The 15,495-nt window shown below is 36.9% G+C and overlaps 1 protein-coding gene across 2 annotated transcripts; it reads right to left on the bottom strand.

The window, feature by feature from the left end:
- LOC107625307 (rRNA-processing protein fcf2-like) lies at nt 10,906-15,474 on the bottom strand. 2 transcript variants are annotated; one of them, XM_021115833.1, is made up of 7 exons: nt 14,643-15,474; nt 14,346-14,438; nt 12,837-13,071; nt 12,509-12,569; nt 11,793-11,870; nt 11,513-11,628; nt 10,906-11,260 (listed from the first exon to the last, which is right to left on the bottom strand). In XM_021115833.1, exons 1-7 carry the CDS (start codon nt 14,662-14,664, stop codon nt 11,149-11,151), a joined length of 717 nt encoding a protein of 238 aa, XP_020971492.1. In that variant the 5' UTR covers nt 14,665-15,474; the 3' UTR covers nt 10,906-11,148. The 2 variants fall into 2 exon arrangements, with proteins under 2 accessions (XP_020971492.1, XP_016183411.1); XM_016327925.2 differs by having other exon boundaries at nt 10,907-11,260; nt 14,377-14,743.

Here is a 15,495-nt window from a genome sequence, read left to right as displayed (position 1 = left end):
GTGCATGGCCGAAAGTTGTGCTGGAGTTGGGCTGGACTCGTGCTGGCAGCCCAAGCCCTCCCACGCGAACGCGTGCCCCATGCTTCCGCGTCGCCTAACCTTATTTGCGCACCAAGCGACCGCGTCACCCACGCGACCGCGTCGCTAGCGTCGCACACCTTAACCTCATATGCCAAAATATCTTGTCTTTCTCTTCCCCAAATCCTATTTTCTCTTTTCCCTCCTTATTTCTTACTTACTTCTCCTCTCCTTCTTTCCCTTCTCATTCTTCTTATCTTTCATTTTATTTTACTTCATTTATTTGCATATTTCATTCATTGCATTATTTTCACTGGTGTTGGAATTTTATTTGGGCCATTGTGGATTATTGCATAATTATTTGACAATTATATATTACTTTTTAAAGGATGCTTGCATGTTCAATTTAATACTTTCAAATAGCTTATTTACCATACATGCTATGTGTTTGTGAAAAAGCCCATATGGCATTATGCACTTCTCTATTATACTTTATATTATTTAATGCTTGCTTTTCATAAACCCCCTTTACTATTTTAATTGAATATAATTGTCAATACAAACATGGTAATTTATTACAAGTAATGCTTGGTCTATGCTACTCATGCCCTTTTCCGGCATGCCAATAAACACCCTGCATCCACTTATCTTTCGATGCACTGGCTATTTTTCATTGCTGGCTTTTCACATGTACTCGAGAGCATGTGTTAATGTCAATTACATCCTAATGTGCATCCATCACCACTCTTCCATTCTCTTCCTTGCTATATATCTATTTGAATTTAATTTACTTTCTCTTCCCTTCTTCAGGATGGCCACCAAGGAAGGAAAGGAGAAAGCTACTCCCAAACTACCGGCAAGGAAAGGAACAAAAAAGAGCCCAGCTGAGAAACCACAACCCCCATCCACTTGCACATCTTAGCATGCACCGAGGACGGTGCAATCTTTAAGTGTGGGGAGGTCGATACCGATCTCCATGGGTTAGTACTTTCTTGTCTCAAACACCAATGTTTAAATTTTCTTTGTAGACTAGTTGTTGCATTTGCATGTTTGTTTGATTTTTGCATATTTTACCACTTGGTGGAAGTAATATTTTCTTTTTTAAGAAAATTTTTAGAGAATTTCACTAATTTGAATAAAATTTAATGTTACACTTGTTTGAAGAGATATTATACTGGAACATGGTTTAGAACTCGAACACACAAAACCTGTGAGATTTTTGAGCCTATTTGAATTGGTTACATTTTATCAACCAAAATTCTGTTTTAGTGTGTATTTTTCTCTCTAAAATTGTGATCTTTGTCTTGCTTAATTCTATATTTCCATTGTTTGATGTATACATACACTTATATGATTGAGGTCTTTGTTTCACTGAGCTTACATACCCATATGGCCTTACCTTTCATTATCCTTTGCAAACCAATTTGAGCCTATTTTACCCCTTTGTTCTTTACTTTAGCACATCATTAACTCTAAGCGGAAAATAATATTGTCCTTAATTTGAATCTTTGGTTAGCTTAGACTAGTGAGAGTGCTCATGAATTAAGTGTGGGGAAAAGTGGGTTTGGAAATATTTGGTTTAAGAATTGGGTGTTATATATCTTTATGAAAGTGTGAAAGAAATGTTTAGGACATGTTCATGCATTCAATAATTTAATCATATGCATTGAGAAAAATAAAAGAAAAAAAAAATATATATATATAAGAAGAAAAAGAGAAAAAGAAAAGAAATGTTTAAGTGTGGGGAGGTTGATAAACCACTATTTTATGGTTTATCTTGTACTCAATTGAGTGGTTTTTATCTACTCTTTACCACTTACTCATACTATTTGCATGGTTTTATATTTCCTTCCTAGTTATGTTTTTTGATTGAAAACATGCTTCTTTGATCTTATATTTGCTTATTATTAATCCTCTTCTATTACCATTAGATGCCTTGATATGTGTGTTAAGTGTTTTTAGAGATTATAGGGCAGGAATGGCTCAGAGGATGGAAAGGAAGCATGCAAAAGTGGAAGGAATACAAGAAGTTGGAGAAATTGCTAAGCTGTCCAGCCTGACCTCTTCGCACTCAAACGGCTATAACTTTTGCTACAGAGGTCCAAATGATGCGGTTTCAGTTGTGTTGGAAAGCTAACGTCCGGGGCTTCAATTTGATATATAATATGCTATAATTCCCCTAACGCTAGGTGACGCGACCGCGTGCTCCATGCGGCCGCATCGCAGTGACGGAAATCAGCGCATTTAAATTCTTCTCCAGCGAATTCCGGGCTGTTTTCGACCCAGTTTGCGGCCCAGAAAACACAGATTAGAGGCTATAAAGTGGGGAAATACATCCATTCATAAGGAGGCTCTCATATTTACAATTTTAGGAGTAGATGTAGTTTTTAGAGAGAGAGGTTCTCTCCTCTCTCTTAGGATTAGGATTTAGGATTTCTCTTAGTTTTAGGAGTGACTCTCAATCCCAGGTTCTTTATTTTTATTTATTTTCTCAATTTAATTTATGAACATCTATGCCAGATTTAATTTCTTTTGTTAATGCAATTCGAGGTATTTTCAGATTTAAGATTTCTTTGCTTATATTTATGCTTTTAATTTAATTTAGTTATTTTTCTCCCTTTTAGTTTTGGTCAAGTGATTGGTAGTACTTGAGTTATCAAACTCAACAAGTGATTGAAATTGGCAGATTTTGCTTTAGCTAGGATTGCTCTAACACTAGCCTCTCCACAGGAGTTGACTAGGACTTGAGAATCAAGCTAATCAGTCCACTTAAACTTCCTTTGTTTAATAAAGGCTGACCAAGTGGGATTAAAACCTAATTCTCTTCACACTTGATAAGGATAACTAGGATAGGAATTCCAATTTCTCATACCTTGCCAAAAGTTTGTTTTACAGTTATTTATTTATTTTTATTGCTTTGAAAATATACCTGTGCCCATTGCCCAAACTCCAAATTTCCCCAATTTACAAACTCATAACCAATAATAAGAACATACCTCCCTGCAATTCCTTGAGAAGACGACCCGAGGTTTAAATACTCGGTTATCAATTTTAAAGGGGTTTGTTACTTGTGACAACCAAAACGTTTGTACGAAGGGATTTCTGTCGGTTTAGAGACTATATCTACAACGCGACTGTTTTTATGAAATTCTTTACTGGCAAAAATCCCAACGTCAAGGCCCGTACAGGCACGCGTAAAAAGTTGCCGATCATCAGGGGCAGATCCCGCGACAATAGCACAGCAGCTTATGAAGGCCCAAGTTGCAACGAGAGACATGTTGAACCTTCAGAATCCGACGAAGATGATGATGTGCCCATTGCTCAACGAAGGCGCCGACCTGTTGTTCCTTCAGACTCCGACGATGACGATAATGTACCTATTGCTCAAAGAAGACGCCGACTCTTCCAAGACAACTTGAACCCAAATGGTGAGAACGTAAATGAGCAAGACAGTGCTTTTCCTGCACATAATCCGGATCCAATTATACCCTCTTCAGTAGTTGTGGAAGTTCTTGATTATGATTTTGACAGGCAAGTTCTATACAAGTCAACTTATTTGGTCCCCTCACTTATCTCTTTCTATTTCAACGTATTAACTAATCGCGTTAAACCATAGTAGGTAAAATTATGTAGTTGTAATGAAATTAAACTAGAAACACGTCTTCAATTAGTTGTAACATATTACACATAAATGACATTGATTATTTCCGCTGACAACCTGTTGTCTGGATCAAAATTGCATGCCTTAATTTTACTATGATTTCAATGGTTTCTACACGTGTTTTGTAAGTATAGTTGCTTTCATTGTAGAGAATTCGACGTGAACTTCGTGCAGTGTCAAGAAGTTGAGGAATTATTGGAAAAGTTTGAACAAGGTGGGAATACAAATCCAATTAACGTGGAACCCCTTCAAGTGGTCGTGGCTAACAAGTCACGCTATCACACTCCGAGTCCTGGAAGGCCTAGCTTTTCCCTTGGCTTGACACAGCTAGAGAATTCACCAGCCACACCCCTCCCATAACGGTCCATCCGAACCTTAAGGGTGTGAAGTTAGGCGAGAAGAAGGAGGAAATGGTCCTGTGCTGGATTCTAAACTCTCGCCTTGACAAACACACACCATTGGCAACCTATGAAGGTAGGTCGTATCTTAAGCTGTCAAGGTTGGATTTGTGGACTCTGAAAGCACGCGGTTGGGTCAGTGGCAATGTAAGTTATTAAAAATCATGCTCTATTTTCAGTTAATTTGTTACTTGTATGCTGGATTTCATGTGTAATTACCTTTTCTACGCAGATTATTCAATGGATGTGCAATACGTTTAACGATGCTCTGGCTGCGCGCTTCAAATGTGATTTCTATTGCGTGTCTCCAGGAATATTAGTATGAAGATTGTAATTTTTACGAATTCTCCTAATAGCTATAGCATCACTGGATACTTCTTTGGCAACAGGAAACGGTGATAACACAGCATAAGTTGGATGCATTCCAGAACGGGCCAGTTCCAGTGTATGATGGATTTGGTCCGAATTTCAGAGACGACAACAGATTTTTTGACAGAGTGGAAGCATCAAAAAGAAATTGGGTTAGACATTATTCTTTTTTTTTTTTACACGTGGTTACCCTTTTTAGGATAATAACTTATTTCTCCGGTTCACTTATTCTTCTTAAACGGATGGAAATTCTGAGAATTTTTAAAGGTTCTCTCATATGTATTCTGCATGCACCTATTCATCGTACATCCTATATGTGAAAGTTACATTGCTAAGTCATTTAACCAATAATGGTGAAGATTGAACCAACCTGTAAAGTTTATGATATGTTTGTCGTGCATCTTACTCCATGGATTAAATATTTGCATGAGTTGTTATTTGTGCTTTCTTCTTGCAGTGGTTTATTCCAATGTGTTGGAAAAGACACTGGTGGCTGTATGCTTTTAATGTGACAGAAAAACGGGTGTTGGTGCTTGATAGTCTGAAATGTAAGGAACCTACTGATGAAAGGAGGAAACTAGATGCATATGTGGTAAGTTAGGACCCCAAGTGTGTGACTTTTTCGAATTCATCGATAAATAACTTCAACAGTTAACACAGTATTGTTGATTTTTTTACAGGGTCGATTGCTTGAAGACATGTCCAAGGTGGCTATCCCAACTTACGAGCATACTTTGAATGGTCCAACTATTGCATATGCGTCAGTCCCCGTGCAACCCAATCGGTAAGTGTTAGTAATCGCCGCACATAGCAAGTTCATGCTTTAGCAATTGCTTTGACATTAATATCACACTGATTGTACCCTCGTTATTTACATAGCTGGGATTGTGGCATCTTTGTAATTAAATTCATGGAGTTATGGACTGAAGATTGTAGACTACATGAATATGATGATGTAAGTTATTCTATCTCTCATTTACAGATTTTTAATTCCAGTTAATGTGTCTTGCAAAATTCAATCACTATCCTCATCATGTAAATATCCACAGGATATGCTTCTAGCTTTGAGAGGTCAGTTAATGCTGGACATTGTGATGGGAGCGCACAATGAGAGAATAGGACAGGTGCGAACCTTGTTGGAGGAAAATGAGAAATCTGCTCGCCGGAACCCTGGAAGACACAAGAAAAAGGAGGTCCAATCACCATTCACGGCACCAAGTACAAGGACATTAATGAAACGGGTCAGGGAACAACCTATGAAAAAAAAAACGAAAACGGAGAGCTCAATAGTTGAACATAGTCTTAAGAACATAGAAACCTTTATTAACTTATGTTGATTTTTGGCTTAGGTGTTTATTGTCTTTTGTTATTAGACTCTTGATATAAGATATATGATGTACATGGTTGGTTCTCTAAGTTCTCTGAAAATAACCATTCAGTTAACAACAGGGTTGATCATCCACTTTCCTATTTAAATGAACATCCAGGTGAAAATAGCTCGGCAGAGAAATGATAGTTCCCAAAAGTAACTATTCAGTTAAGAGAAAGGTTGAACATCCGCTTTCCTATTGAAATAAACATCCAGGTGAAAATAGCTCAGCGTAGAAATCCTAGTTCTCAAAAATATCCATTCAGTTAACAGTAAGGTTGAACATCCGCATTCCTATGAAAATGAACATCCAGGGCAAAATTTTGGTATAACATTACACATAATAAGCCACGAAAATCTTATATTACCATCTGCATATAAGAAGTAACCATCCGCTGTCTTACATGTTCAAACATCCGGATTACGAATAACACTAAGATAAAAACCAAAATTCACCTAAATAATACAGAATAACCATCCGGTGATACTAAGAATTATAAACATCTGACATCCCATTGAATTGAACATTCAATGGAAAATGCCTGAAACTGATCTCACACATGCACGTTACTTATTCCAAAACAAGTATACGCAGAAAGCCTTGAATAAACATGTGATTTCTGTATTGATTCTTACATCGAAGTTAACACACTAATTAGAAGTCATAAAGAATGCAACATGTTAAATTGGTTTATTTGCAACAAATGTGACTTGTATATTGCAGTAAATCATGAATAGATTCTTGGAACAACTTCATTCAACCCCGTAAAATCAATATTCATAACATAATACTACCCACCTCATCTATTACCCATGGTACATGAATGCCATCCGGAATAATATGTACATGAAGATGAAAAATAAACAACGCACACCCATGTCCCCCATATTCTAACTTTTGTCAAACGAGCTTAGCAAAGACATGAAGCTCCCCACTTGTTCGGGCACAGTCCGGGCAATAGGATCACCAGTGTTTGTATCCTGATAAGTATTTGACCGAACCACCTGCTAAACGACCCAAAAATAACAATATTGAACTAATAGCATAGTATAATATCAAAATTAATAGTTCAAGTCATATTGACACAAGGATTGTACCCGGGAAGCATTCTTGTTTTTCCTCCGACTAGATTTGTTTAAGGACTTCTCAAGGGTTGATCCGAGCCTCTTACTCTTTGACCGGCCCTTTGTAGTGACCAACGGTGGTGCTTGGATGTCAACAACACCGAGAACATTCGAATGTTGTGAGCCAATGCTGGTGTGGTTCTCCGCCACGCTCACGGACCTCTTCTTAGCACGGTGCTCGCTCAGCTTGGCCCTTGTTTCTTCTAAAGCAGCATGCAGCAATGCTGTTTCATCGTCATCATTTACGAACTCTTGCGCAATGTTCTAAAGGTGTGCACATAGTCCCTTGAATGCATCATGACTCACATCTGACCGACTGACGTCGTGACTGCTCTTGATATAAGTATGCTTGCGCTTTATATTCTTGCTCCAACAAGGGAGAACATAGCAGCTAGGTACTTTATACACTTTAAAAGAGTGAAAAATTTCAAGACAGTGACAGCACAACACACCTAAACTCTCAAAAAGATTGCACTCACAACGAACCTCTTGTGTGGAGCGGTCAAAGTGGACAACATACGAATCACAGATCATAGTATCATGTACTAATTTTTTCCTCTTCCACCTTCATGCATACCACTGGCCAGTCTTCAGTAACTACAGATGCTCTGCAATAAGCCTTTTTCACAAACTCAACTTGAACATCCCTAAACATGCTAGTAGTGTACTCCTACTGAAATTGTTTTTCCATAGGCGAGCTCGTTGCACAAGGTATTACCCCCCTGGAGTCTACTGCATCATCCTCCAATTCCCTCTGCTCCTTGGATCCAAGCACATTGTCGTATTCGTGAACAAATTGGACCAAGCTAGTCTTGCTGTGTAAGATTCCACCATAGAATGCGTGCATGCTCTCACTCCTTTGCGTACTCCTCATGGCAGCCCAAAATTCACCCTTGAAGAATATAGGCACCCACATGCGTCGATCATCATAAAGATCTACAAATAACACACAGTTTCTATATCAAAAACCTTTCACTGAACTCATTGTTACAAAACAAATAAAGCCAGCTACCGCATTATTATGAATTGGAAAGCAAAACGTAATTGAAAAACTACAAACCTGACAGCCATGTGTTGTCATGTAAATTGTACTCCTCCATAAATTCAAACCATTTTCTCTCAAATGACTCCTCCATCCAAGAGTTAAAAACAATGTTCCTGAGGTCGGCATACAACTCTCCGTACCGACGATAACCTCCAAGCTTCTGCGGAAACTTCTTCATGATGTGCCATATGCACCAACGGTGACGTGTATTGGGTAACGCCTTTCTAATCGCACCAAACATGGATCTGCATTGATCAGTAATGATGCACTGTGGAGCTGTTCCCATGCACGTCAACCATTGGGTAAAAACCCACTCATAACTCGGAATTTCCTCGTTTCCCAACAGCGCACATCCAAGGAAGGTTGACTTACCATGGTGGTTGACACCGACGAACGACGCAAACGGTAACCCATGCCTACACACATAACCATATGCCATTATGAATTCTCAGTCACAACCACGTGGGAAAAAATTACCAAAACCAATAAAACCAATTACAACACCTGTTACCTGTTTGTACTGTAAGTGCTATCGAGTGACACAACGTCTCCGTAGTATTCATAGGAAGCCCTGCACCTTGCATCAACCCAAACTGCACTCCTAAATCTACACTCATCGTCCAATTGCACTACATAGAAGAAGTTCGGATTGATGTCTTTCATTCTCATAAAATAGTTCATCATCTCCCTAACATCCGCATTTGCGTTGCTTGTTCGGAGTCTTGCTGTAATATAGTTTCTTAAATCCTTTTCTGAGAATCCCAGATTTGATGGGCCCCCAGCTTCATTGGCCAAAGATAGGAAGGTCTTATTTGGTCGAATCCCAGCCTCATCATTATTCTGAATCACGTACTTCGCATGCATGCTCAGCTGCCTATACTCACAGTAGTGCACTGCCTTCTTCGCCGAACATGGGTGCGTGTGCCTCAACTCAACCTTGAAAAAAAGCCACTCTTGCTTCTCCTTATCAAATTTCACATATATTCTTGCCTTGCACCCAGCGGCTGAAATCGGGTTTTTGTGCGTTGGTGCTTTGACATGAGACCCGCGGATGCGATCCCGATTACAGTGGATAGCCTGGTTAACGGGTTCCTTCGTGATCTTGTCAAATGTTGTCGTCCTTATCTTAGTTGCAAATCCAACTTTCTTGGCATAGCTAACATAAAAATCATGAGCTAGTTGCAACTTCGCAAACTGCATCCCGACGCTTGGTATTTCATCTTCCTCCAGGGTATCGTGATCAGGCATCTACGTATCAAATAAAAAATAACAGAAACAAAGCCATTAATTATGACATAAAAAACGCAAATCCTGACTACACAAATTTAAACTAAAATCCAAACCTCGTCCCAAATATCCATCTCATCACTACCAACATCAGTAACATCCAACATTTGCGTGGCTTGCACTTTCAACATAAACACACAAATTACAACAATAAAAAAAAAAGAAACAATTTTTATTCAACATCATGTACATGAAACCTCACTTACTAGCACAAAAAAATTCAAACTAAATTTATAGATCAATTCATCCACCCAACCAGTATAGGCTTTACACCAAAGTCATCTAAATGCTACTCATGGTAATTGAATCAATTAATTCATTTGAAATATTATACAATTATTGTGACTACTACCTAATCTATTTCACGTTAACACTGCATACCATACAGCTAAACATGCATCATGTACAAATCCTATACACAGTTCCTTCCTCGGTTTCCCAGCCACTGGTGCATATTTTTACTTTAAAGTGATGCTTTCTTTATGCATACATTGAGCATCATGGATAACTGTATCTTCTAATACTAACGTGCAGGAAGCAAATACAATAAAAGCATCAATATATTACTCCTGCATTCCTCCTTTTCATTATCAAAATAAATTCTCCATATCTATTATACCATTGATTACAACTCTAGTTCAATTAATACCTCTTGCACTAGCATTGTCTACATGCCCCTGTATTTTATTTATGAGGGAGTATAGATTATTTTAATGAGTTTTCATATAAGCTTCTTCAACATATAAATATTTTCTTCCAGAACCACATTTCACATACATATAACAATAGAATGATATGTCAAAAACTTCCTAAACTTTGTTGACTAATTCATGTTGTTCATGCATCTGAATACCAATTAACAACATACACTTAAACTTGCATTGATTCTAAACTGCCCAATCAAATAAAAATGACAATCCATTGAAAAGCATTTCGTACGTAACGATGTTCACCTTAGTCATTTGCACATGATCGATGACGAGAGGTTCAACTATATTTTCATTTGAATTGGATGAAATCTCATTTCCGCCGGGAGATGGAACACAATCCACCGGTTCAGCCACAACGCACTCCATTAATGAACTCCGGCGGGGTGACGGGGGTGGAAGAGCAACCACACTTGAAACCCCTTCTACTTGCGACGTCGACATCAAGCACAAGAACCACAAGCTCTCTCTTGCTGTACACGCTGGATGTCCGCGTGGTTGCCGTTCCAACGCAGATCGAACAACAAGCGTGTTGCTGTTGCCGGAAGAGGGCCTTTGCGGCCTATGACGGTGGTGATAGTCGAATTCAACGGCGGTAAGTGACGGGTGGGAGAGTAGTTTTCGTTCAGACCTGGAGATGACGGAGACGAAACGGTATTGATAAATTTCCGTCTACGTTGTGCTTCTATAACTGCTCCTATTCCTATTTTTTTCAAAATTTAAATTTGAATTAATTCAAAATTAATTAATTATCCATTAATTTAAATTTTAATTCAAAATTAACCCCCATTGTATCCATTGTACATCAAGCACATTGGCTCCCTAGACTTTCTCTTTGCTTAAAGCTTTGAGAAGCCGCAACATCGAAATAGCTTGTAATACACAAAATCCATTGATTTTGCAACAATGTTATACGTCTCTTCATGCAAAATTTTACTCTTGACAACAATTTATAATTTACAAAGCCTCATCAAAGAAATTCTAGTAATTACCAAACTTTTTAAACACGAGCATTGACACAAATGCTGTAATTCCATCAATAACTTAAAACTGTTACAGAGCATTTTCGACTATGGCAACGGACAAGAACTAACGTAATCAAACCCCCCTCCAACCCAAAAAAAAAAGGGCAAAAATATCATCTATGAATTTTCCAAAGTGATCGAAATTCAATATACCCTCCTTTCCTTTGCTCGCTTCCAGGAATTCCGACCCCTAATCTTCCACTTGGTATTCCCCACAGGTTGATTTTGTTCTTCAATTTCACGTACCTTTCGCTTCCTACAATGAAGATGATGAACGAGGTGAGTAAATATCCCAAAAAGCATAGCAACAAGTACAACTAAACAAACAAACTTAAGAATGGTATTTTTTGAATGGTCCAAAATTTAAATGGTCAAGACTTTTTATGACCCAACTGCCCTTATTTTGGCAGATAAATTAGATGATCCCACCGAATGGTCAATTTTGACAACCCTAGTATTTTCTGATTAACCAGTGAAGTGTGTCTTTTACTGCAAGTGCCTATTTTACCTATATGCCGCAAGCTTTTGATCAGAAAGCAACTCATCTGCAATGGTTGCTTTCCTCTCCTTCTTTGTTAATCTTTCTGAGTAGAATTCTGATGCATCTTCTACAACTGTTCCCACCTGGTCATATTCAAATGACAAAAATAATAAATAAATAAATATAAAATAAAATAAAGTAAAAATTGAATGCTCACCAACAGAGATTGTAATTTTGTAGCAAGTAACATCAATCATATGCTTGCCTATGATATATATACAGATTGGGTATACAACAATGAACTTGCCTGGAAATACTTTGGAAGTGCCTTTGATTTAGAATCACCCTTCTTATAGTGCCGTTTTGGATCTAACGCAGACCTCAACTGTAACAATAAACACAGGAGTGTAAGGATCCCATTCCACTTGTGAAACTAAGGGATAAAAGTTTGTGTGTTGTATAAAAAGTAAATGTTAGGCGACCAATATTTTTCTCTTGTATTTGTCTTGCATTTGAGCCAACATTAATCAACTCATTTTTTTTCTTTCACTAAAAGTATTAATCACCTAACATTCTCCTAAAATATATTACATAGCTATTATCATGATACAAATAATGGGAAACATCCAAATTTGTTATTAATGAATACTATATACATGCCTACACATTTTACTCCCCAAATGCTAACCGATCCCATTGGACTTTCAGCTGCCTGAAAGTTTGTCTTCCCATTATAAACATATACAATATAATTTACTTCAATCAAGCTGAGAACACTAGCTATGTTTTCAGGAAGCATCAAACACCCCACAAATCATTGAAAATAGTTAAGTTGGCCCAAAACAAGGGGTAAAATGGACTATGAACAGGGATCTTGTTAGCCAAAAAGCCTAACATGAAGTAAAGTTAACTTGACAAAGAATCTAAATCTGAGTAACTGTGCTTTCCATTTTGAATGTAGGTGAATGTTGCCCAATCCAAGGAAAATATAAAATGGCAAAGATATCAAAACTCAAAAATCACCTTCAACAACTTTAGATCTGTCTGCAACTCAGGAGTGATGGTTTGAGTAGGCATGTCAAACCTGACAAACATATACATAAAATCAGATAACTAAATGAGATAGACTAAAGAAAAATTGACCCTAAACCCTAAACCCTAAACCCTAAATCCTAATTCTATTTGATTAAAAATGGAAGTCACCACCCTTATACCCAGCCCAGCTAGTCAGCTGTGTAAAACTACTTAAACAAGTAATAAAAATAAGATTTTTTTGTTTTAAAAAACAAAAAGAAACTTAACCATGGTTGCATTGCAAAAGAAAATTTGCTCCAGAAAATATATTGCATACCAATCTTTTCCAGCAGTATCTTTAGCTTGTTTCCTCAGTAATTTGTTTAACTTTCTGGGATCATTAGGAGGAACGAAAATGCCATCAACAAGCTCTGTATTGGGTTTCCAAAGACTACTATTAGATGCCTCACTTTGAGGTTTGTTATGACAAGCATCTGCGGCTTTTGATGATGATGGAATCAACAGCTGTGGTTGCCATGAAAGTCCAACCAGCAGTTTACCCTCCGGCATCCCTATACCGAAGCCGATTGCACAATCAAATAACCAAGCGTTACATTTAATCTCTTTTTTAAAAGAAAAATTGACAATCTAAATGAGATAGACTAAAGAATATATTCTTATGTATCAAAACTATAGTAAATTTCATAAAACATCATGGAAACTATGCAAATATTTATGGCAAACTTTGAGAATTGCAGCAGTGTCTAACAAAATGAGCATGGTACGGGACAAACCAAATTAAAATTAAGTAATATTAAGTTAAAAAAGGCATAAAACTTAATATAAGGTTGGAAGTGCATAAAAAGAACAAAATACAAAATCTTATTCAGCCACGGAACTCAAAAAAAGTTTATATTTTCCACCTTTTTGGGAATTTTTCAAAATAAAATACCCCTTTGTAATTATCAAGACAACAAAAATAACCCATTAACATTTTTATTTCAGCATAAAGTTTTAATTATCAAAACCAAGATACTAGACAGCAACATTAGAACCAGACTAAGAAAACTTTTCCTAGGCATGATATTTATTTTTCCCATTGTTACTAAGAAAACTTTTCCTAGGCATGATATTTATTTTTCCCATTGTTACTTTGATAATTAAAATTTTTAAATATATTATACAAAACGTCATCAAATCACATTCATAGCACATCTGAACCTCGGTGGCTTCAAGTTACAATATCAAACTAAATTACATATGAATTAATTATGACCTACTTATAAGTTTTATAGTTTTCCACCATTATGGATACCAGACTAGTAACTACACCTTGTTTTCAAAATGAAAGACACTAGACCTCTGGTTCAGCCACCAAATTACTTGGCATTCTAAATTCAATAAACTATTTGAGTATTGATTATTGTAACTCAAATTAGGAATAGGGAAATGATATGCAGTTAGAATGCTAACAATTTAAAATCATATATCATATCTCATATCTATTTTTAGAGGAATCCGATCACACACAAACACTTCATCATCATTCACACTCCTTCATTTACCCAAACACTACCATTACCACACAAACACTTTATTGTCATTCACACAGTCACAATTGCATATACATACAAAATTGTTTCTGGTACAAGCAAATTAAGGATCCAGAATGTTAATTAGTTCATTCTGTTGTAAAGTAACAAGGTTTAATCACAAAACTAGAAGATATCGACAACATATATTCTTAACAGATTAGGTTATCAACATTCAATAATCAATTAATCACAAATCAAGACATCAAGAGGCAAAAAAACCAGAAGAGAGGAGATCGGTGAAGGGCTCTGACTGGCAGCGAGAGAGAGTATAGAGGAAGCGACCGAGACTTGGTGAGCAGAGAGCACAGAAGCGGCGGAAAGGCACAGAACACCAAAGCGAGAGACTACATCAAGAACAACAACACAGGTCAAAACACAAGCATTTAGCAAATAAACAAAACACAAGCATTTAGCAAATTAATTCAGCAAACTAAAAAGGAAATAAATAAACACAAGCATTTAGCAAATTAAATAAATATAGCCTTGACTACATCTCTTATTATCTTATTGAGAGTGACACATGCTTATCTCTAATGCACCAAACTTGCCTTCAAATTCCCATTTTATCATCCTACTTCCACGTAGAGATGGCAACGGGTCCTCATGGAGGCGGGGACATGCAAATACCCTCCCTGTCCCCACGATAGGGACCCCATCCGCTGGATATCCGGATTTTTGCGAATTTAAAAAAAAATCTAAAAAATAAAAAAAGAAAGAAAAAATTGAAAAAGAAAAAGATAATCCTCAAGGTAATATATGTTCTTCTTTAATATTAAATATAAGCTTGCTGATTAAATTATATTAAGAATCAGGGTAATATATGTTCTCTTCTCTTTATCAATTATAACAACATTAGTACTGGTCTTTCTTAAAAGAACCAACTAAAAAAAGAAAATATAACATAATTAAAATAAAGATATTAAAATGAGTCAAGGCAACACCAAATCATATGAATTGCGGCAAGTTCTTCTTTAATATCTACATTGCATATACAAAACTTCAAGATACAAATATGCATGACAACGATAAATTCAAATTCAACAATGGAACAAGATTAGTTGTATACACAGCAGCTCACTAATTTTATAATTCAAATTAACAATCGCCCAAGAGGCATACACACTGAACCATTTTGTTTAATCATCCTTAACTCATTTTCAAAACAACAACAAACACAAGTAATAGTGCTTTTTCAGCAACAACACCCACAATCATCTCATCATCATCATCATCATCATTATTAATCACTAAAACTAATCAGCACCCTCAACAACATTCTTGCTATAATAATGGTCTCAATCTTCTACATCAGCATTGCTTTGTCTTCAATTACCGCACTCTATCAAGTTCGGAAGACACACACCAAATAAAATCACAGAAGACTTACAGGAAGGAAGAGCG

This window comes from Arachis ipaensis, chromosome B02, assembly GCF_000816755.2.
Source record: "Arachis ipaensis cultivar K30076 chromosome B02, Araip1.1, whole genome shotgun sequence".
NCBI classification, from domain to species: Eukaryota; Viridiplantae; Streptophyta; class Magnoliopsida; order Fabales; family Fabaceae; genus Arachis; species Arachis ipaensis.
The sequence above is the reverse complement of the archived record's forward strand: the minus strand, read 5'-3'. Positions and strand labels throughout refer to the sequence as shown.

Excerpts from the sequence above, each read along its gene's own strand:
- LOC107625307 (XM_021115833.1), bottom strand. The coding sequence starts at position 14,664 with ATGATAAAATGGGAATTTGAAG. Across the intron at positions 12,570-12,836 it reads GATACTGCTGGAAAAGATTG|GTTTGACATGCCTACTCAAA; the intron begins GTATGCAATATA and ends TATGTTTGTCAG. Across the intron at positions 11,261-11,512 it reads CAAAAGCTTGCGGCATATAG|GAAGCGAAAGGTACGTGAAA; the intron begins GTAAAATAGGCA and ends TCTTCATTGTAG.